The 23,229-nt window shown below is 44.6% G+C and overlaps 1 protein-coding gene across 6 annotated transcripts in view; it reads left to right on the forward strand.

Annotated features, from left to right (window-relative positions):
- LOC125753124 (uncharacterized) overlaps positions 1–18,949 on the forward strand; it is a 100,982-nt gene extending 82,033 nt beyond the window's left edge. For 2 of the 6 annotated variants that reach the window (XM_049097895.1, XM_049097894.1), the window contains exons 2-3: positions 15,876–16,012; positions 18,086–18,872. In XM_049097895.1, coding sequence (XP_048953852.1) covers positions 15,876–16,012; positions 18,086–18,200 — 252 coding nt within the window. In that variant the 3' untranslated portion in view covers positions 18,201–18,872. Of the gene's footprint in view, positions 1–379; positions 528–15,875; positions 16,013–17,044 lie in introns of all 6 variants that reach the window. The other 4 variants (XR_007404180.1, XR_007404178.1, XM_049097893.1 and 1 more) reach the window with 4 other exon arrangements.
- The last annotated feature ends 4,280 nt before the right edge of the window (positions 18,950–23,229 follow it).

The raw sequence follows: 23,229 nt of genomic DNA on the forward strand, positions 1-23,229 counted from the left end.
TCCTCTTTGTAAACACAGTATGATATAGTATCAGGTTTACCACATAGTGATTCAACCCTTGAATACAACGCCTGGTTCTGGTCAGAGGTGACCTCCACTATGCCCATCCCCTGATTCCCCATCCCCCCACCTTCCTCTGGTATCTATTAGTTTATTCTCTGTGGTTAAGAGTGTGTTTTTTTGTTTGCTTCTCTCATCCCCCCTCTGCCCCTTTGCCAGTTTGTTTGGTTTCTTAAAATTCACATGTGAATGCAATTGTATGGTATTTGGTATATGTCTTCCTCTGACTGAGTTTATTTAGCATAAGTCCCTTCCACTTCTCCCACGTCATTGTAAATGGCTTCCTTTCATCCCTTCTGATGACCGAGTGATGTCGCAGTGTGTATATTTACCACATCGTCTCTGCCCATTCTTCTGTCGATGGACATCTGGGCTCTATACAGTTTCGCTGTTGTTGACAATGCTGCTACCAACACTGGGCTGCGTGTTCCTCTTCGAATCTACTCAACTACTTTTGTATCCTCAGGGTAAGTACCTAGCTGTGCAATTTTGGAATCATAGGGTAGCTCTATTTTTAACTTCTTTTTAAAAATTTTTTTTATGATAGTCACAGAGAGAGAGGCAGAGACACAGGCAGAGGGAGAAGCAGGCTCCATGCACCGGGAGCCCGACGTGGGATTCGATCCCGGGTCTCCAGGATCACGACCTGGGCCAAAGGCAGGCGCCAAACCGCTGTGCCACCCAAGGATCCCCTATTTTTAACTTCTCGAGGACCCTCCAGACTGTTCCACAGTGGCTGCACCTTTACTTATTTATTCATGAGAGACAGAGAGGGGCAGAGTTATAGGCAGAGGGAAAATGAGGCTCCATACGGGGAGCCTGATGTGGGACGTGATCCCCCAGGACCCTGGGATCATGACCTGAGCCAAAGCAGATGCTCAATCACTGAGGCACCCAGGTGCCTTGCTGATTCAATTTCTTTGCTAGTTATGGGTCTGTTCATATTTTCCATTTCTTCCTATTTCAGTTTTGCACATGTGCTCGTTTGCACATTTCTAGGGATTTGTCCTTTTCTTCCAGGTCTCCCAGTTTGTTAGCGTATAATCTTTCATAGTATTCCCTTATAATTGTCTTATTTTTCTGGTGTTAATTGTTATCTCTCTTCTCTCATTTGTGATTTTATTTATTTAGGTTTTCTCTTTTCTAGTTGATAAGACTGGCTAGGGCTTGATCCATTTTCTTAATTATTTTGGAGAACCAGCTCTTAGTTTCGTTATTCCATTCTACTGTTTTGTTTTTTCTGCATTGTTTATTTCTGCTCTCATCTTTATTTTTTCCCTTTTTCTGTAGGCTTTAGGCTTTGTTTGCTATTCCTTTTCCAGCCTCTTTGGGTGTAGGGTTAGGTTGCGAATTGGAGACTTCTTGTTGCTTGAGATAGGCCTGTATTGCTATGTACTTCCCTCTTAGGACTGCCTTTGCAACATCCCAGAGGTTTGGAGAAACATGTTTTCATTTTTTTTTTGTTTTAAATTTCCTCTTTAATTTCCTGGTTACTCTATTCATTCTCTAGTAGGATGTTCATAATCTCCACGTATTTTTGGTCTGTCCAATTTTGTTTCTTACTGTCGACTTCCAGTTTCATAGCGTCATGGTCCAAATATGTAAAGGGTGTGATATCAACCTTCTTGTACCTGTTGTACCTGTTAAGGGCTGATTTGTGGGACATGATATGATCTGTTCTGGAGAATGTCCCATGTGCACTTGAAAGGAATGTGTATTCTGCTTTAGGAAGAAATGTTCAGACTATATCTGTTGAGTCCCTGTGGTCCAGTGTGTCAATGTTATTGTTCCCCTGTTGATTTTCTGCATAGACGATCGGTCCATTGCCATAAGTCGGTGTTAAAATCCCCTGTCATTGTATTATTATCAGTGAGTTCCTGTATGTTTGTTGTTAATTGGTTTCTATATTTAGGTACTCCCATGTATCAGCATAAATATTTAGTTGTTTGAACATTTTTTTAAATGAATTTATTTTTTATTGGTGTTTAATCTACCAACAAACAGAATAACACCCAGTGCTCATCCCGGCAAGGGCGCCCCTCACTGCCCTTCACCCATTCACCTTCACCCCCCGCCCTCCTCCCCTTAAAGCATCCCTAGTTCCTTTCTCAGAGTTAGGAGTCTTTTTTTTAAAATATTTATTTATTTATGATAGACATAGAGAGAGAGAGAGAGAGGCAGAGACACAGGAGGAAGGAGAAGTAGGCTCCATGCCGGGAGCCCGATGTGGGACTCGATGCTGGGACTCCAGGATCGCGCCCTGGGCCAAAGGCAGGCGCTAAACTGCTAAGCCACCCAGGGATCCCCGAGTTAGGAGTCTTTATGTTCTGTCTCCCTTTCTCATATTTCCCACACATTTCTTCTCCATTCCCTTATATTCCCTTTCACTATTATTTATATTAACCAATTGAATGAGAACATATGTTTGTCCTTCTTCAATTGACTTACTTCACTCAGCATAATACCCTCCAGTTCCATCCACGTCGAGGCAAATGGCGGGTATTTGTCGTTTCTAATGGCTCAGTAATATTCCATTGTATACATAAACCATATCTTCTTTATCCATTCATCTTTCGATGGACACCATGGCTCCGTCCACAGTTTCGCTATTGTGGACATTCCTGTTAAACACATCGGGGTGCACAGTGTCCCGGCATTTCATTGCATCTGAATATTTTGGGTAAATCCCCAAGAGTGCAATTGCTGGGTCGTAAGGCAGGTCTATTTTTAACTCTTTGAGGAACCTCCACACAGTTTTCCAGAGTGGCTGCACCAGTTCACATTCCGACCAACAGTGTAAGAGGGTTCCCTTTTCTCCGCATCCTCTCCAACATTTGTGGTTTCCTGCCTTGTTAATTTTCCCCATGCTCACTGGTGTGAGGTGGTATCTCATTGTAGTTTTGATTTGTATTTCCCTGAGGCAAGTGATGCAGAGCATTTTCTCATGTGCATGTTGGCAATATCTATGTCTTTGTCTGTGAAATTTCTATCCATGTCTTTTGCCCATTTCATGATTGGATTGTTTGTTTCTTTGGTGTTGAGTTTAAGAAGTTCTTTATAGATCTTGGAAACTAGCCCTTTATCTGATACGTCTTTTGCAAACATCTTCTCCCACTCTGTAGGTTGTCTTTTAGTTTTGTTGACTGTACCCTTGGCTGTGCAAAAGCTTCTTATCTTGAAGAAGTCACAATAGTTCATTTTTGCTTTTGTTTCTTTTGCCTTCATGGATGTACCTTGCAAGAATTTACTGTGGACGAGTTCAAAAAGGGTGTTGCCTGAGTTCTCTTGGATTTTGATGGATTCTTGTCTCACATTTAGATGTTTCATCCATTTTGAGTTTATCTTTGTGTATTGTGAAAGAGAGTGGTCTAGTTTCATTCTTCTGAGTGTGGATGTCCATTTTCCCAGTACCATATATCGTAGAGACTGTCTTTCTTCCAATGATTAGTCTTTCCTACTTTATTGAATATCAGTTGACCATAAAGTTCAGGGTCCACTTCTGGGTTCTCTATTCTGTTCCATTGATCTATGAGTCTGTTTTTGTGCCAGTACCACACTGTCTTGATGACCACAGCTTTGTAGTACAACCTGAAATCTGGCATTGTGATGCCCCCAGATATGGTTTTCTTTTTTAAAATTCCCCTGGCTATTCGGGGTCTTTCCTGATTCCACACAAATATTAAAATAGTTTGTTCTAACTCTCTGAAGAAAGTCCATGGTATTTTGATAGGGATTGCATTAAACGTGTACATTGCCCTGGGTAACATTGACTTTTTCACAATATTAATTCTGCCAATCCATGAGAATGGAATATTTTTCCATCTCTTTGTGTCTTCCTCAATTTCTTTCAGAGGCATTCTATAATGTTTATGGTTGAGATCCTTTACCTCCTTTGTTAGGTTTATTCCTAGGTATCTTATGCTTTTGGGTGCAATTGTAAATGAGATTGCCTCCTCAATTTCTCTTTCTTCAGTCTCATTGTTAGTGTATAGAAATGCCATTGATTTCTCGGCATTAATTTTGTATCCTGCCACGCTACCAAATTGCTGTATGAGTTCTAGCAATCTTGGGGGGAGGCTTTTGGGTTTTCTAGTTAGAGTATCATGTCATCGGTGAAGAGGGAGAGTTTGACTTCTTCTTTGCCAATTTGAATGCCTTTATTTATTTTTGTTGTCTTATTGCTGAGGCTCAGACTTCCAGTACTATGTTGAATAGCAGTGGTGAGAGTGGACATCCCTGTCTTGTTCCTGATCTTAGTGGAAATGCTCCCAGTGCTTCCACATTGAGAATGATATTTGCTGTGGGCTTTGCGTAGATGGCCTTTATGATGTCGAGGAATGTTCCCTCTATCCCTACGCTCTGAAGTGTTTTGATCAGCAATGGATGCTCTATTTTGTCAAATGCTTTCTCTGCATCTAATGAGAGGATCATATGGTTCTTGGTTTTTCTTTGCTGATACGATGAATCCCATTGATTGTTTGACGAGTGTTGAACCAGCCTTGTGTCCCGGGATAAATCCTACTTTGTCATGGTGAATAATTTTCTTAATGTACTGTTGGATCCTATTGGCTAGTATCTTGTTGAGAATTTTTGCATCCATGTTCATCAGGGATATTGGTCTGTAATTCTCCTTTTTGGTGGGGTCTTTGTCTGGTTTTGGAATTAAGGTGATGCTGGCCTCATAGAATGAATTTGGAAGTACTCCATCTCTTTCTATCTTTCCAAACAGCTTTAGTAGGATAGGTATGGTTTCTTCCTTAAACGTTTGATAGAATTCCCCTGGGAAGCCATCTGGCCCTGGACTTTTGTGTCTTGGGAGGTTTTGGATGACTGCTTCAATTTCCTCCCTGGTTATTGGCCTGTTTAGGTTTTCTATTTCATCCTGTTCCAGTTGGTAGTTTGTGGCTATCTAGGATTGTGCCCATTTCCTCTAGATTGCCTAATTTATTGGCGTATAGCTGTTCATAATATGTTTTTAAAATTGTTTGTATTTCCTTGGTGTTGGTAGTGATCTCTCCTTTCTCATTCATGATTTTATTAATTTGAGTCTTCTCTATCTTCTTTTAAATCTGGTTGGCTAATGGTTTATCTATCTTATTAATTTGTTCAAAGAACCAACTCCTGGTTCTGTTGATCTGTTCCACATTTCTTCTGGTCTCGATTTCCTTGAGTTCTGCTCGAATTTTTTATTTATTTATTTATTTATTTATTTATTTATTTATTTATTTATTATAGTCACAGAGAGAGAGAGAAGCAGAGACATAGGCAGAGGGAGAAGCAGGCTCCATGCACCGGGAGCCCGACGTGGGATTCGATCCCGGGTCTCCAGGATCACGTCCCGGGCCAAAGCAGGCGCTAAACCGCTGCACCACCCAGGGATCCCATGCTCGAATTTTAATTAATCTCTTCTTCTGTTGGGTGTAGGATATATCTGCTGTTTTTTTCTAGCTCCTCTATGTGTAAGGTTAGCTTTTTTATTTGAGTTACTTTCCAGTTTTTGAATGGATGCTTTTATTGCGATGTATATCCCCCTTAGGACTGCTTTTGCTGCATCCCAAAGATTTTGAACGGTTGTATGTTCATTCTCATTAGTTTCCATGAAAGCTTTTAATTCTTCCTTAATTTCCTGGTTGACCCTTTCATCTTTTAGCAGGATGGTCCTTCACCTCCATGTGTTTGAGGTCCTTCCAAACTTCTTGTTGTGATTTAGTTCTAATTTCAAGGCATTATGGTCTGAGAATATGCAGGGGATGATCCCAATCCCTTGGTATCGGTTCAGGCCCTATTTGTGACCCAGTATGTGGTCTATTCTGGAGAAAGTTCCATGTGCACCTGAGAAGAATGTGTATTCAGTTGAGTTTGGATGTAAAGTTCTGTAGATTTCTGTGAAATCCATCTGGTCCAGTGTATCATTTAAAGCTCTTTTTTTCTTTGGAGATGTTGTGCTTAGAGACCTATCGAGGGTAGAAAGAGCTAGATTGAAGTCACCAAGTATAAGTGTATTATTATCTAAGTATTTCTTCACTATGGTTATTAATTGGTTTAAATATTTGGCAGCTCCCACATTCGGGGCATATGTTGAGGATTGTTAAGTCTTCTTGTGGGATAGATCCCTTAAGTATGATTTAGTGTCCCTCTTCATCTCTCACTACAGTCTTCGGGGTAAATTTTAGTTTTTCTGATATAAGGATGGCTACCCCTGCTTTCTTTTGAGGACCTTTTGAATGGTAAATAGTTCTCCAACATTTTATTTTCAGGTTGTAGGTGTCCTTCTGTCTAATATGAGTCTCTTGTAGACAGCAAATAGATGGGTCCTGCTTTTTTATCCAGTCTGAAACCCTGCGCCTTTTGATGGGGTCATTAAGCCCATTCACGTTCAGAGTTACTATCGACAGATATGAGTGTAGCGTCTTCATGATATCTATTCAGTCCTTGTTTTTGTGGATTGTTCCACTGAACTTCTTCTTAAAGGGGAATTTTAAGAGTCCCCCTTAAAATTTCTTGCAGAGTTGGTTTGGAGGTCACATATTCTTTCAGTTCCTGCCTGTCTTGGAAGCTCTTTATCTCTCCTTCCATTTTGAATGAGAGCCTTGCTGGATAAAGTATTCTCGGTTGCATGTTATTCTCATTGAGGACCCTGAATATATCCTGCCAGCCCTTTCTGGGCTGCCAGGTTGCTATGGAGAGGTCTGCTGTTACCCTAATTCTCCTCCCCATAAAGGTCAGGATTTTCTTGTCTCTTGCTGCTTAAAGATCTTCTCTTTATCTTTGGAATTTGCAAGCTTCCCTATTATATGTCGAGGTGTTGGATGGTTATTATTGATTTAAGGGGAGGATCTCTCTATTTCCTGCATCTGAATGCCTGTTTCCCTTCCCAGATTAGGAATGTTTTCAGCTATTATTTGTTCAAATACTTATTCTGGCCCTCTGTCCATTTTGGCGCCCTTGGGAATCCCAATTACACGTAGGTTTTTCTTCCTCAGGCTATCGTTTATTTCCCTTAATCTGTCTTCCTGGTCATTTAATTGTCTGTCTCTTTTTTCCTCAGTTTCTCTCTTTGCCATCAACTTGTGTTCTATGTCACTCATTCGTTCTTCCACCTCGTTATCCCTCATCGTTAGGACTTCCAGTTTGGATTGCATCTCATTCAATTGATTTTTAATTTCGGCCTGATTGGATCAAAATTCTGCAGTCATGAAGTCTCTTGAGTCCTTTATGCTTTTTTCTAGAGCCACCAGTAGCTGTATAATAGTGCTTCTGAATTTGCTTTCTGACATTGAATTGTAATCCAGATTTTGTAACTCTGTGGGAGAGACGACTGTTTCTGATTCTTTATTTTGAGGTTAGGTTTTCCTTCTAGTCATTTTCCTGAGTGCCGAGTGGCCAAAAACAAATTGAATTGGGAAAAGGAGAAAAAGAGAGGAGAGAAAGAAGGAAAGAAAAGAGAAAAAGGCAAAGAATAAAGGAAGAAAGAAGGAAAAAAGAGAATAAAAAAAGAAAGAAAAGAAAGAAAATGGGGAAAAAGGGTGGGGGAAGCAATCATAAATAAAAAAAACATGGGGGGTATCTTCTGATTCTGTATACTTTAAGTTCCTTGACTTCCCCTGGAACTTGTCCGTCTAGCTGGTCTTCCAGGGGAAGGGCCTGTTGTGCGGATTTACAGGTGTTAGCACTTGGGGGAGCTGCTCTGTCCCCTGCCTGGTGCAGGGCTCAGTGCAGTTAGTTTATCCCAGTGAGGCCCCAGGAGGAACAACCCCAGTGGCAACGGCCAGCTCTGGAAACCTGTATTCAGCCCACGCAGTAACTCGGGAGCAGTCCATTTCTAATGGCTGAGTAATATTCCATTGTATACATAAACCACATCTTCTTTATCCATTCAACTTTCGATGGACATCGAGGCTCCTTCCACAGTTTGGCTATTGTGGACATTCCTAATATAAACATCGGGGTGCAGTTGTCCCGGCGTTTCATTGCATCTGAATCTTTGCGGTAATCCCCAACAGTGCAATTTCTGGGTCATTGTGCAGGTCTATTTTTATCTCATTGAGGAACCTCCACAGAGATTTCCAGAGTGGCTGCATCAGTTCACATTCCCACCAACAGTGGTTTCTATATTTAGGTACTCCCATGTTGGCAGCATAAATATTTAGTTGTTTGATCATGATAGAGAGTCTTTTTAATTATGAAATAATGCCCTTCTTCATCTCTTCTTACAGTATTTGTTCTTTCTTTTTTGAAATTTAAAATATTTATTTATTTATTCATGAGAATTACACAGAGAAGCAGAGGAAGGAACATAGCAGAGTGAGAGGCAGGCTCCCCAAAGGGAGGATGATGTGGGACTCGATCCTGGGATCCCAGAATCACACCCTGAGCCTGAAGGCAGATGCTCAACCACTGAGCCACCAGGTGTCCCCCAGGGTGTGTTTTCAAATCTAATTTGTCTGATATAAGTATGGGTCCTCCATCTTTCTTTTGATATCCATTAGCGTCATAGGTGATTTTCCATCCCCTGACTTTCAATCTGTTGGTGTCTATAGGTCTAAGGTGAGCATCTTGTAGGCAGCGTACAGATGGATGTTGTTTTTTTAATAATAATTTTATTTATGATAGTGTGAGAGAGAGCGAGAGTGAGAGAGAGGGGGGGCAGAAAATTAGGCAGAGAGAGAAACAGGCTCCCCACCAGGAGCCCAATATGGGACTCGATCCAAGACTTCAGGATCACACCCTGAGTCAAAGGCAGAGGCTCAACCCCTGAGCCACCCAGACATCCCGGATCCTGTTTTTTAAGCCACTCTGATACCCTATATCTTTTTATTGGAGCATTTAGTCTATCAGCATTCAGAGTGATTATTCAAAGATATGAACTTTGTGCATTTGTGTTACCGGAAGAGTTGGTGTTTCTGGTGACGTTCTCTGGGCCTTTCTCGTCTTTGTTGCTTTTGGTCTCTTTTTTTCCCCCACTAGAAGAGTCCCTCTTAAAATTCCTTACTGGATTGGTTAAGTGGTCATGAACTCCTTTATATGTTGCCTGTCTGGGAAAATCTTTCTCTACGCCTCTCCTGTATGACACCCTTGCTGAAGAAAGAATTCATACAAATTGGACTCCAATAAAAAGAAATTTAAAAACATAAAATAAATTCTTGCTAATATGATTGAGGAAAATGGCATTTAGGATGAAAACCAGAAGCAGAAAGAGAGGAGGAGATTTCACCCTCCGTAGCCTTCACAAGGACCTGGTGTCCTTTCCTAGGAGGGCCCCCCCCCACTCCGGAGGATGCTTCCTGCCCCTCTGCCCTCCCTGTTGGAACACAGCAAACACATTCCATGCGTCCAACACCTCTGCAGTCATGGCTTATAGCATTTTTCCAAATATCCTATTGGAGACCACAGTGTAGTGTATGTAACCATCTGGCTCCTGTTTGACAACATTGGGAGGATTCCGACTTTTGTTGGTTTTGAGATGCGTGTGTGTCTATCACATGCAGCTATCCCATGCAGCTATCAGATCCTCTGGCTGGGTCACGCAAAACCCCGAAATGGTTGGCAGAACATCATTTCTGGTGCTGGCACTGGGCAGCTAGCTGGGCTCTCCTGGCCACGCCGGGGCTCACTCATGCAGGAACTTTCAGCTGGAGGGTCAGCAGAGCTGGAAGTTTTGGCTCGGCCACATTCCCATGTCCAGCAGGGGGTCTGGCTGCACTGGAAGGCATGTGGGGACATCAGCTGTGTGTGCCTGGTGGCGCCCCTGCAGGGGCTGGTTGGGGCCTAGGTAGGTGCCCCCTCCTCCTCTCTGGGGGTCTCTCCATGCCCCAAGCACATAGTTCTGGGAGACACAGAAATGGGCTGGCTCTGCATTTTCACACCACAACACTTTATTGAGTTTCTACAGCAAAGGGCTCAGAGCCATGAGTTCGTGCCTTCCCCTGGGGAAGGAGACCTTTCTGTCCTTTAAGGGGGGGCAAGAATCACATGGGGTGGGAGGGCGGGTGCTGGAGTCCCCCACCTGGGAGCATGTGTGGACTCCGGGTGGGGGTGAGTGTCCTGAGGTTTCAGCCTGATTGACGGTTCTGAGGACAGCAGAGCTGACCTGGACCTGCAGCTCATGGCTCCTGCTCTGGGTCCCCGCAGGGCAGCTAGACCCCGGTCTGGGCTCTCTGGGGCCTGAGCACCTGGAGGAGCCTGCCTCCTGGTGTGGGTGCGGGTGTGGCCCACCGGCTTACCCCTCCACTCCCCACACTGGTGTGTCCCGGGATCCCCAGGGCTGCCCTAGATCAGCGACCTGGATCTGTGGGGCACGCCCAGGGCCCAGGAGGCCACATCCAGCTGTGAGAGGTCTTGCTCAGCCCGGGACCAGAATCCAGGGCTGGCCAGGGCCATGGGGCCTGATTCCATTAGTCCTTGAGTTGGGACTGGTGGGGACTCAAATCAACCCAACCCCCAAGAGCCTGGGCCCAAGTCAGCCCAGGTCCCTCTGGGTTAGGGGCTGGTGTCCTGTGCAGGTTGTGCCGCCCTCCTGGAGGAAGAGTGGGAGGAGGCAGGGCACAGTGCTTCCTCTGCTCCACCTACCTGCACCCACCCTGTCGGGGGCTCCCTGTCTTTCCTCCTCCCTGAAACCCCTGGACACTCTATGGGACACTGGGCTTCTGATGGTAGCAGGCTGTCCAGAGAACCACGGGGAGGCTGAGCATGTCCCACAGGGTGCACCTGCACTGGGTCCTTGCTGGGGGGCGATGGTGTGTGAGTGGATGGTGTGTGGGCAGGGGTATGATGGTGGTGGATTGAGGGGGATGGTGTATGGGGGATGGTGTTGGGGTATAGTGTGGGTGGGGTTTGTGTGGGGGTGTGTGGGTTTGAGGGGGATGGTGTAGGGGGGATGCCATGAGGGATAATGATGTAGGGGGATAGTGTATGGGTAGGGAATGAGGGGGATGGTGTGGAGGGCCTGCGGACACAGGGCATCCCCTTTCTTTAAGATGCACACCAAGACATCTACAGATAAAGGCGACCACAGTCTGGGGTTTATTGTGACACCTGCCCCAGGGGTCCCGGGTGGTCAGTGCAGGGCCCTGGCTGGACCGGGCGCATTATCTGGGGGTCATCATACTATGTATTTTTACAAATTGCAAATTGTCTCAAATTAAATGCATAGAATTTCAAAATATATAAAGCACTGTGGGTGGGTGTCACTCTGACCCTTCCGACCCTCATCGGATCGATGTGTGTCCTCCTCCAGTCACAGCCATGCAACCTGCCCCCAGGTCCCCTTAATGCCCCCCATGGCCCCCACCCAGGCACCTGGTTTTCAGGGTGCCGTCCATCACCCCTTTGGGGATCAGCTCACATGGCAAGCCCTGGAGGCCCCATCCTAGTGACCTCCTCATCCCTGAGACACTGGGTGTGGGGGCACAGAGGTCATCCCCAGCACCCTTTCATGCTGCCGTGTTTTGTTGGCTGCTGTTCTTCTCCCGGCCTCAAAGCCCCATGTTCCCTACTCAGAAGTCACCAGTCCTCCCCCGGGTCCCAATCCCCCCTGGCACCTCAGCCTCATACTACCCGGTAGTAGTCCCAAAACATTATGTGACTGCTGAACGTCATGTTGATGTCCATGTCCACCTGCTTGATGTCCCTGGACGAGACCAGGGCCTCTTACTTCATTTCCTGTGGGAATACCAGGGAGGAGGAGCCAGCATCAGGGACTCAGACCCCGACATGTCACCAGGTGCCACCCTGGGCAGGGAGCCCAGGGGCCACCATGGGAGTGTGTCCTGCTGAATCCTCCTTCCTTCCCCTGGGAGGCAGGGATGGCGGGAGTGCCCAGCGTGCCCATGGACCTGTGTGAGGGCCTGTGCCCAGCTGTTGTGGGCGGGGAGGTGACTGAGGGTCAGCCTGGGTGGGAGGGGACAGGGAGGTCAGTCCAGGTGGGAAGGGGACATGGGGGTGTTGTGCACAAGATGGCGAATCCGAGAAACCACTAAGGAGCCGACACTGATGCAAACAAACGAGGGTTGTTTTACAAACTCGAGCATGGGTCCAAGTATACCCCACAGAGTGGAGCAGGGATTTGGACCCCGAGGACGGTTTTAGCCTAGTTTTAAGGGCTGGTCTCGGGGACCTCCAGAAGGGCTGGAGCAATTCCTCAAGTTCTGTTCACATTTTGATATGGGGCCTTCAAGGGCATTGAGCTCTCTTCTCATTCTAATAGGGGCTTCCAGCCCTTGGCTTCGGCTCAGTTTTTATTCTATTCTGGGGCATTCTAGGACATTAAGCTGTAAATTTTTGTTTTTTTCCTGTAACTGAAGTAATGTAAATTTCAGCTCTTCTTCACAGGGGACTGGGATTGCTGGACTGTGTGCAAATGCTGAACTTAAAGTGGAATGGCCGTAATGTTCTCGGCCTCCCCACATCCCGTCCCATACTTTCTAGCTCCTGCCGCCCTCCCCGGAGCTCCTAAGAGAGCAATTGCAAATGACCTCAGCGTGGCAGCCTGTGTTGGGGGACAAACCCAGGGATTTGGGATCAGGAAGACCTGGAGATCGGGCGTCTCGGCTATGCAGCGTGATTTGATGCTGCAGACTCTTATTCCCTAAGGCTATCTTGACAACTGACTTTGTACATAGAAAAGTTCTCCTTTGCCTTTAAAAGATGAGGAGCAATCAAAGCGTTTTTTCTCTGCACATCTGATTGCTCAGACTCCAATCTGAGACGTATTGACTGTTAATATGGATAATGTACTATCCGTGGTAGTATTGTTAAAATATTCTGACACTAGTAATTCAGAGGGATGAGGCTTTCTCAACTATTTCTTCGCAGCTCAGTCACTCATCAGAAAATGCATCTTTATGGATTTGGAAATAACTGAGAGACATTATTACCAATGGTCCTATTATTATGTGAAGGATTCTTCCCTGAGATTCTTCCCCTGTTTCAACTGACACTGAAACACTGTGAACTCTTTGGAAGACAAATGTCAAGGAGATAAATGTTATGCCTTGCTAATTTTAAATGCACTTGCAATATGGTGTCTATTATAATAGAAGTATTTTTAGGTGATTTTTGCTATTCATTATGCTTTCCTGCTTTTCAGGTTGAGGAAGCATTGTACGTGTTCATAAGTGTTTTTCTTTCCTTCTGATATAAAATTTTTACTTTGTTCCTAACGAAGGAACTCTTTAAGAATAAGGCAAAAGTTAACTATTCTTGAAATGTCTTCACACTTTAAGCCTGATTTATTTAAGTCAATTTTCAAAATAAATCTTATTTATTAGAAAAAAACCAAAGATTTGTAGGGAAATTGAGAAGATACTAAGAGAATTCTCATGCACTCGCACTCAATATTTCCAATTATGGATATCTTATATTGGTACAGTTCAAATATTAGCTAATGAATCAATATTAAAATATTTGCATTAACCAGGGACAATACTTTATTCAGATTTCCATAGTTTTTGCTGAGTTACCATTCCTCATATCACACTCCATTTGTCCTCCTGTTTCCTTAGGCTCCTCTGGATTGTGACAGTCTTTCAGCCTTTCCTTGTTGTCGTTTAACTGGAACGCTTTGAGAAGTAGAGTAATTTGTAAAATTTCTCTCAGTTGGGACATGTCTGTTGTTTATCTCATGATTGAACTGTTTTTGTGGATTATATACAGAGATATACTGCCATTTTCATTATATCATATAAAGGATAGATACTATCAACATAATTTATCAGTCTTGGTATCGATCTGATCATTTTGCTGATGTAGTGTTTGTCAGCTTTCTCCGTAGTAAAGTGATTCTTTATTGTTCTTCTTCTTCTTCTTCTTATTATTATTATTATTATTATTACTATTACATTATCATTATTTTTTTAAGTTTCTCATAATATATTTTGTAGAAGGAAGTTACTATGTGTATTGCACACATAAGAGTGGGAAGCTATGCTCATGAACTTGAGGGTGGAATGTCTGCACAAATTGTTTGAAATTCTTCTACATGGGTGATTTCTCTTCATTCGGGTTTGTTTGTGTCTTTTTCAAAGACGTTATTTAATTAATTGAGAGAGGAGGAGAGAAAAACCATGAGCAAGACGGGCAGAGGGAGAGGGAGAAGTAGGTTCCCTGCTGAACAGGGAGCCTTCCTTGGACCTGGATCATGATCTGAGCCTAAGTCAGAAGCTTAACTGACTGAGCCACCTAGGTGCCACTTTTTCTTCCTTCTTTTTTTTTTCTTAATAATAAATTTATTTTTTGTGTGTGTTCAATTTGCCCACATACAGAATAACACCCAGTGCTCATCCCGTCAAGTGCCCCCCTCAGTGCCCATCACACATTCACCCCCACCCCAGCCCTCCTCCCCTACCATCACCCCTAGTTTGTTTCCCAGAGTTAGGAGTCTTTTTTTTAATTTTTATTTATTTGTGATAGTCACAGAGAGAGAGAGAGAGAATGAGGCAGAGACACAGGCAGAGGGAGAAGCAGGCTCCATGCACCGGGAGCCCAACGTGGGATTTGATCCCGGGTCTCCAGGATCGCGCCCTGGGCCAAAGGCAGGCGCCAAACCGCTGCGTCACCCAGGGATCCCGAGTTAGGAGTCTTTATGTTCTGTCTCCCTTTCTGATATTTCCCACACATTCCTTCTCCCTTCCCTTATATTCCCTTTCACTATTATTTATATTCCCCAAGTGAATGAGAACATACAATGTTTGTCCTTCTCCGATTGAGTTACTTCACTCAGCATAATACCGTCCAGTTACATCCACCTTGAAGCAAATGGTGGGTATTTGTCATTTATAATGGCTGAGCAAGGCCCACCTTTTCTCTCTCTTCATCTTCTGAGTCTACTATGATATGAATGTTATTGCTTTAATAAGTGGCTGAGTTCCCAAGTCTGCCTCTGTGGTCCATAACCTTCCTTGTTTTTAAGGCTTCCACTTGGGACTGCATCTCAGTTATAGCATTTTTAATGTTGGCTTGACTAGATTTTAGTTCTTTTATTTCTACAGTAAGGGATTGTCTAGTTTTCTTCTGTGCTCTTTTTCCAGCCCAGCTGCTATCTTTATAATCATTGTTTTAAACTGTATTTAGACATCATATATGTGAATGGATGAACTTCCTGGCTTTGAGTACTACCTCATGTTATTTTATGAAGGTGAATTTCTCCATCTCATTATTTTTTTCCAAAAAAGAATGAAGGAAGAAAAAGAAAAACCAAGAAAAACAATAAAAACTGCCCTCCTAAAAGAACACCAGATTATTTTGGCCTGCTTGTTAAAAGATTCTAAATCCCAAAATAAGACACACAATTAAAGTACCATGAAACTAAAAATAAGAAACATATAAGGTACATACATAAAAATTAAAATAAGGCAATTTATAATATAGAATCAAAGAAAATACATGAAAATAAAGCACAAAGTACAAAGGAAGCTAGACCCTACTTTCCAGGCAGAGCTGAAGCTCTGCAGCCTCTGTGGTCCAACAGCTTGGTGGCAGCGAGTGGTCTGTGTGGGGTCTGGGAATGGGCCATGGCGCTGATTGTCAGGTGCACATCTGCCTGAGATATGCACCTGCGGGGTCAGAGGTAGGGTGGGCTTTAGCGCCTCGGCCTCCAGCGGGTCGCACTGTGCTGATCCCTGAGACTCAGCGCTGATGGGAGGGATGCGGGTGGGGACGCTGGGTCCTCTTGCTCTGGGGCTGAGCATCCTGCCCCCCAGTCTGCAGGCCCACCACAGAAGAGCCACGAAGCCCCTGGGTCTCTGCCGCTTCTCTTAGAACCCTGCTTTCACTCTGCCCTCGTCCAAGTTTCTTTTGGTTTTGTTTTTTTATCTCAGACTGTTGTGCCCAAGATTGCGAATATGAGAAACCACCGAGAAGTCAACATGAATGCAAACACACGAGGGTTAATTTACAAGATCGAGCTTGTGTCCAAGTATACCCGACACAGCAGAGCAGGGACTTGGACCCCAAGGTGGGTTTTTGCTTAGTTTTAAGGGCTAGTCTCGGGGACCTACAGAAGGGCTAGAGCAATTCCTCAAGTTCTGTTTACATTTTGATATGGGGCCTTCAAGGGCATTGAGCTCTGTTCTCATTCTAATAGGGCCTTCCTGTCCTTGTCCTGGGCTCAGTTTTGATTCAATTGTGGGGCTTTCTAGGACATTAAACTGTAAACAGCAAAGGTTCCACACCTGGAAGGGGGACGTCACACTCTCCCTATATGCTGAAGATGCGGTACTAGAAGCAGGAAACCCGAGAGCCTCCACCAAAACCTGTTAGAACTAAGGAGTGCGTTCAGTAAAGTCACGGGACACAAACTGACCCTACAGAACAGAGTAGCCTTGCTGTGTCCCGACAATGAGCACTCAGGAAGGAAATGAAGGATATGACTCCCTTCACCATTCTCAATTAATAATGAGACTGAACCAAAGGAGCACAAGACTTGTGCACTGAGCCATACCAGGCTCTGGGAGGCCGTCCTGGGCTCGTGGGGTGGGAGCCTCATCTTGTGAAAATGTCCGCAGTTCCTGAATCCACCCTCAGATTCAATGTCATTCCTATCAAAATCATGGTGGCAGATCCTATAAATAGGAAAAAAAAACCCATAACATCCATCCGCCCCCACAAATGACCCCGGACAGCAAATCAGTATTGGAGAAGCCTGAGAGAGCGGGACGCAGCACTTTCCTATTTCAAATGATGTCACACAGACACAGGATAAAGCAGTGTGGTTCTCGGGCCCCCAGCTGGCTCCGTTGGTTAAGCATCCGACTCCTGACCTCACCTCCGGTCCTGATCTCAGGGGTTATGAGTTCTAGCCCTGGGCTGGGCCATGGACGAGGCATGGAGCCTATTTCAACAAACCAGACCCATGGTGGGTGGTCCCGGTATAAGCTGAATGAGCAAAACTGAGAGTCTAGAAGGAAATGTGCTCTGATACAAATGATTTTTTAACTTAAATTAATTTAAACCCAATTAATTAATGTATAGTGTGTTATACTTTCAGAGGAAGAATTCAGGGATTCACCAGTTGGAGATAACAGCAGTGCACGTGACAACACCTCCCCTGTTATCCCCAAACTCCAGCGGCCCTCAGTTTGTTTCCTTTCATTAAGAGTCTGTATTTCCTGCATCTGTTTTTATCATATTTGTTTTTCCTTCCCTTTACAGTTGTTATCTGCTTTGCTTCTTTAATTCCACCTATGAATGACACCACACGGTCATTCTCTTTCCCGACTGATTTATTTCACTTAACATGATCCCTCTAGTTCTATCCACGTCATTGCAAATGGCAAGATTTCCTTCTCTTTGATAGCTGAGTACCATTCCTCTCTCTATGACCATCATCTATCTCACATCCTCTTTATCCATCATCTGCCTGAGGGCACCAAGACTCCTCCCACAGTGTGGCTACTGTGGACCCGGCTGCTGTGGACATTGGGTGCAGTTGTCCGACGTCTCACTGCATCTGTATCTTCGGAGTGAGCTCCAGGCCATACACCTGCTGGTCGCAGGGCGGCTCTATTTGTAACATCCTGAGGAGCCTCCACACTGTCCAGGGCGGCTGCACTAGCCCGCAGTCCCACCCACAGTGGAAGAGGGTTGAGTGAGTTTTGCAGGATGTGGTAAAAGTCTGGTCCACATTTCATTTCGTGTCCTGTGGGCTCCAATTCCTTGTCCTTAAGTATTTCTGGGGAAACCGGGTGTTGGGCTCCGTTTCAGTGAGATGTTTCCGATGCTAACAGGCCACAGCTGGAGCCTGGATGAGGCAGGTGTGGCCTCTGGAGCACCCAACTCCTCCTGCATGGCCTCCTGCAGCACCTGAGTGTCCCGCAGGGGGCACCCGAGCCCAGGCCCCACCCAGGGGTGCGCATGCGCAGTAGTCCTCCTCTGCCTTCACTAACAGGAGCCAGCCTGTGCTGGGGAGGCCTGAGGAGGACATGGGGACGCATCCACGCTGATGAATCCCAGCCTCCTCAGGACCTGCGGGAAGTCTCAGGGGGAAATTGGGCCGCGTTCACACTGACAGGAGCCCTGGTCTCCTCAGGACCAGCGCTGAAGTTCAGGAAGATGTGGGCCCGCATCCACGCTGCCAGGAGCCCTGGGCCACCTCAGGTCCCGCGGGGAGGCTTCAGGAAATTGTGGGCCCGCATCTACGCTGACAGGAGCCCCTGAGCCGCCCCAGGACCCACGGGGACACTTCAGGAAGATGTGGCACCGCTTCCACTCTGGCAGGAGCTCCCGGCCCCCTCAGGATATAAGTTGAGGCTTCTGGAAGCTAGGTGCCCCATTCACGGTGACAGGACCCCCATCCTCCTCAGCACCTGCACTTTGGCTTCGGGACGTATGGGGATGCGTCTATGCTGACAGGAGCCTACAGCCTCCTCAGGATTCGCGGTGAGTTTTCTGGGGGACGTGGGGCCATGCCCAGGCTGACAGGAGCCCCGGCCTCCTGAGGACCTGCTGTGAGGGTTCCAGAGGATGTGAGGCATAGTCCACAGTGATAGGAGAATCGGCGTCCTCAGGACCTGCTGACTATGACTCAGGAACATGTGGGGCCACGTCCGCACTCACATGAGCCTGGATTATTCAGGACCCCGTGGAGGACTCTGGAGGCGCCATTGGGGGCCACGTCCACATCAGAAGGGACTACTCACAACCATAGGGTAAGTGAATGGGTAGAATAAATGGTAGGGTCAGGGGAGGGGAGGCAGTTGGTGGTTAGGCTTAGGTTAGATGTTAGGAGTTATGATTATGCTTATGGTTACGGATTAGAGGTTAGGTGAGGCATAAGTGTAAGGGTCAGTAGTTAAGAGTTAGGATGGGGATTAGGGTTAGGGACAGGATTTAGAGTTAGGGTTAGGGTTTAGGCTCTAGGGATTAGGGCAGGAGGTTTGGAGTTGGGGTTAGGGTTATGGTTAGAGTTAGGGTTGGGCTTAGGTTTGCATTTAAGGTTAGGGGTTAGGGTGTGAGTTAGGGTTAGGGTTAAGGGTTAGGGGTTAGAGTTAAAGAAGGGCTAGGTTTAGGGTTAGGGCGAGGGTTAGGGTTAGGATAGGGATTAGGGCTAGGGTTAGGGTTAGTGTTTGGTTAGGGGTTAGGTTTAGGGTCAGGTCATGGTCAGGGTATGGATTTGGAAAAGGGTAAGAGATACGGTTAGGGAGTGGGAAAGGGGTTAGATTTAGGGTACAGGTTAGGGTACAGTTTGGGTATGAGATAGGATTAGTATTAGAGTGTTAGGGTTAGCGTACTGGTTAAGGTTAGGAATAGGATTTGAGTACATTAAGTTAAGGTTAGGGTTAGAGGGTAGGCTTAGGGTTAGATTTAAGGTAGGGGTCAGGCTTAAGGGTTTAGGATAGGTTTAGAGTTAGGGTGAGGGTTGGCAGGAACATTCAGTGAATGTGTTTCGGTCTTGGGGTTTGTGTTTGGTTTTTAATTAGTGATAGGTCTTGTTTAAGGGTTAGGTTAACATTAGGATTAAGTGTAGGGTTAGGGTTATGTCTGTGTATGGTTAGAGTTTGGGTCTTGGCATGTGCCTGCACTGGGACTCCTAGTATCTTGGGCAGTTTAGTTTATGCACTCTATTTAGGTTTTGGGTTCAAAGATAGCCTGACTCCACCAAGTCAGTGGCCTCCCCAGAGAATCAAAATCCAGGCTTCTGCTGGGGTCAGAATAGACATGGCAGGCTTCTCCCGAGCTGAGCTAAGGAGGGGATTTGTGCCTCTAAATACTCTATTTGGATTTTCAGTTGCCTTTCTGATTTTATCTCTTGTGCACATGTTTCATCAATCCTACCAATTATCATTTTAAAGTTTTACTTGAATTCCTGTTTGTAAACACAGTATGATATAGTTTCAGGTTTACCACATAGTGATTCAATCCTTGGATACAACGCCTGGTACTGGTCACAGGTGCCCTCCAGTATCCCCATCCCCTGATTCCCCATTCCCCCACCTTCCTCTGGTGTTGATTAGCTTATTCTCTGTGGTTAAGAGTGTGTATCTTGGTTTGCTTCTCTCATCCCCCCTCTGCCCCTTTGCCAGTTTGTTTGGTTTTTTAAAATTCACATGTGAATGCCATTGTATGGTATTTGGTATCTCTCTTTCTCTGACTGACTGAGTTCATTTAGCATAAGTCCTTTCCACTTCTCCCACGTCACTTTAAATGGCTTCATTTCATCCCTTCTGATGACCCAGTGATGTCACAGTGTGTATATTTAGCACATCGTCTCTGCCCATTCTTCTGTCGATGGACATCTGGGCTGTATCCACAGACTGGCTTTTGTTGATAACGTTGCTACAAACACTGTGCTGCGTGTCCCTCTTCCAATCCACTAAACTACTTTTGTACCCTCGTGGTAAATACCTAGCTGTGCAATTTTGGAATCATATGGTAGCTCTATTTTTAACTTCTTTTTATTTTATTTTATTTTTTTATGATAGTCACAGAGAGAGAGGCAGAGACACAGGCAGAGGGAGAAGCTGGCTCCATGCACCAGGAGTCCGAAGTGCGATTCGAACCCGGGTCTCCAGGATTGCGCCATGGGCCAAAGGCAGGTGCCAAACCGCTGCGCCACCCAGGGATCCCCTATTTTTAAAATTTCGAGGACCCTCCACACTGTTTTCCACAGTGGTTGTACATTTTCGCATGCCCACCAAGAGTGTAAGGGGCTCCCCCTTCTCCATAGCCTCACCAACACCTGTTGTTTCTTGTGTCGTTAATTTTAGCCATTCTGACGGCTGTCAAGTGACATCTCATTGTGGTTTGCATTTCCCTGATGATGGGTGACGCTGTCTCTCCGTGTGTCTGGTGGCCATCTGGATGTCTTGTCAGAGACAAAGTCCATTCATCTCTTCTGCTCATCTGTAGTTGGATAATTTGTGTTTAGGATGCTGAGATTTATATTTGCTTTATGTATTTTGCATACTAACTCTTTATTAGATGGGTTGTTTACAAATATCTCCTCTCATTTTGTATGTTGCCTTTTAGCTTTGGTTGTTTCCTTCACTTTGCAGAAGCTTTTAAATTTGATGAAGTCCCAATAGTATTTTTGCTTTTGTTTCCCTCACCTCAGAGGCATATCTAGAAAGAAGATCCAATGGCCAAGATCAAAGACGTTGCTGTCTATCTTTTCTTCTTTGTATATGGTTTCAGGTCTCACATTTAGGTCTTTCATCCATTTTGAATTTATTTTTTATATATATGGTGTAAGAAAGTGGTCCAGTTTCATTCTTCTGCATGTGGCTGCCTGGTTTTCCGAAAACCATTTGTTCTTATCCTGTGATCAGGGTTAGGGTTTGTTGAAGAGACTGTCTTTGTGCCATTGGATATTCCTTCCTGCTTTGTTGTCGATAATGGATCATAGAGTTACAGGTTTGTATCTTGTTTCAGCTTTCCATTCTGTTCTGTTGATCTAAGCGTCTCCTGTTGGGAGATTCTTGATTGCTGATTCAATTTCTTTGCTGGTTATCTGTCTGTTCAAGTTTTTTATTTCTTCCTTTTTCATTTTTACTATGTTATATATTTCCAGGAATTGAACTATTTCTTCCAGGTTCTAGGTTGCTGGCATATAATTTTTCATAATGTTCTCTTATAATCGTTTGTATTTCTCTAGTGTTGGTTGTTATTTCTCTTTTCCCATTTGTGATTTTATTTGGGTCCTTTCTCATTTTTTATCATTTTTCTTTTTTAAATATTTTATTTATGTATTCATGTGAGACACAGAAAGGCAGAGGTAAAGGCAGAGGGAAAATGAGGCTCCAGTGCGCCCTGATGTTGGACATGATTCCCCAGGACCCCAGGATCATGATCTGAGCCAAAGCAGATGCTCAACCCCTGATGCACACAGGTACCTTGCTGATTCAATTCCTTTGCTCATTATGGGTCTGTTCACATTTTCTATTTCTTCCTATTTCAGTTTTGCTCGTTTCCACATTTCTAGGGATTTGTCCATTTCTTCCAGTTTCCCCAGTTTCTTAGCATATAATCTTTCATAGTATTCCCTTATAATTGTCTAATTTTGCTGGTGTTGATTGTGACCTCTCTTCTCTCATTTGTGGTTTTATTTATTTAGGTCTTTTCTCTTTTCTCATTGATAAGGCTGGCTAGGGCTTGATCCATTTTCTTTTTTTTTTTAATTTTTATTTATTTATGATAGGCACACAGAGAGAGAGAGGAGAGAGTCAGAGACACAGGCAGAGGGAGAAGCAGGCTCCACGCACCGGGAGCCTGACGTGGGATTCAATCCCGGGTCTCCAGGATCGCGCCCTGGGCCAAAGGCAGGCGCTAAACAGCTGCGCCACCCAGGGATCACCATTTTCTTAATTATTTTCAAGAACCATCTCTTTGTTTCATTATTCCATTCTACTGCTTTGTTGTTTCTATATTGTTTATTTCTGCTCTCACCTTTTTTCCCCCCTTCTTCTGTAGTCTTTAGGCTTTTTTGCTATTCCTTTTCCAGCCTATTTAGGTGTAGCATTAGGTAGTGTATTAGAGACTTCTTGTTTCTTGACGTAGGCCTCTATTGCTATTCTACTTCCCTTTAGGACTGCCTTTTCTACATCCTAGAAGTTTGGAGAAACATGTTTTCATTTTCATTTGTTTTAAATTTCCTCTTTAATTTCCTGGTTGCTCTATTCATTCTCTAGTAGGATGTCCATAATCTACACGTATTTTTGGTCTGTCCAAATTTTTTCTAACTGTCGACTTCGAGTTTTATAGCGTCGTGTTCTGAAACCTTAGTTCTAATTTCAAGACATTATGGTCTGAGAATATGCAGGGGACGATCCCAATCATTTGGTATCGGTTCAGACCCAATTTGTGACCCAGTATGTGGTCTATTCTGGAGAAAGTTCCATGTGCACTTGAGAAGAATGTGTATTCAGTTGAGTTTGGATGTAAAGTTCTGTAGATTTCTGTGAAATCCATCTGGTCCAGTGTATGATTTAAAGCTCTCGTTTCTTTGGAGATGTTTTGCTTAGAAGACCTATAGAGGGTAGAAAGAGCTAGATTGAAGTCACCAAGTGTAAGTGTATTATTATCTAAGTATTTCTTCACTTTGGTTATTAATTGGTTTAAATATTTGGCAGCTCCCACAACGGGGCATATATATTGAGGATTGTTAAGTCCTCTTGTTGGATAGATCCCTTAAGTATGATTTAGTGTTCCTCTTCATCTCTCACTACAGTTCGGGGT

This window comes from Canis lupus, chromosome 20 (genome assembly GCF_003254725.2).
Source record: "Canis lupus dingo isolate Sandy chromosome 20, ASM325472v2, whole genome shotgun sequence".
Lineage (NCBI taxonomy): Eukaryota > Metazoa > Chordata > Mammalia > Carnivora > Canidae > Canis > Canis lupus.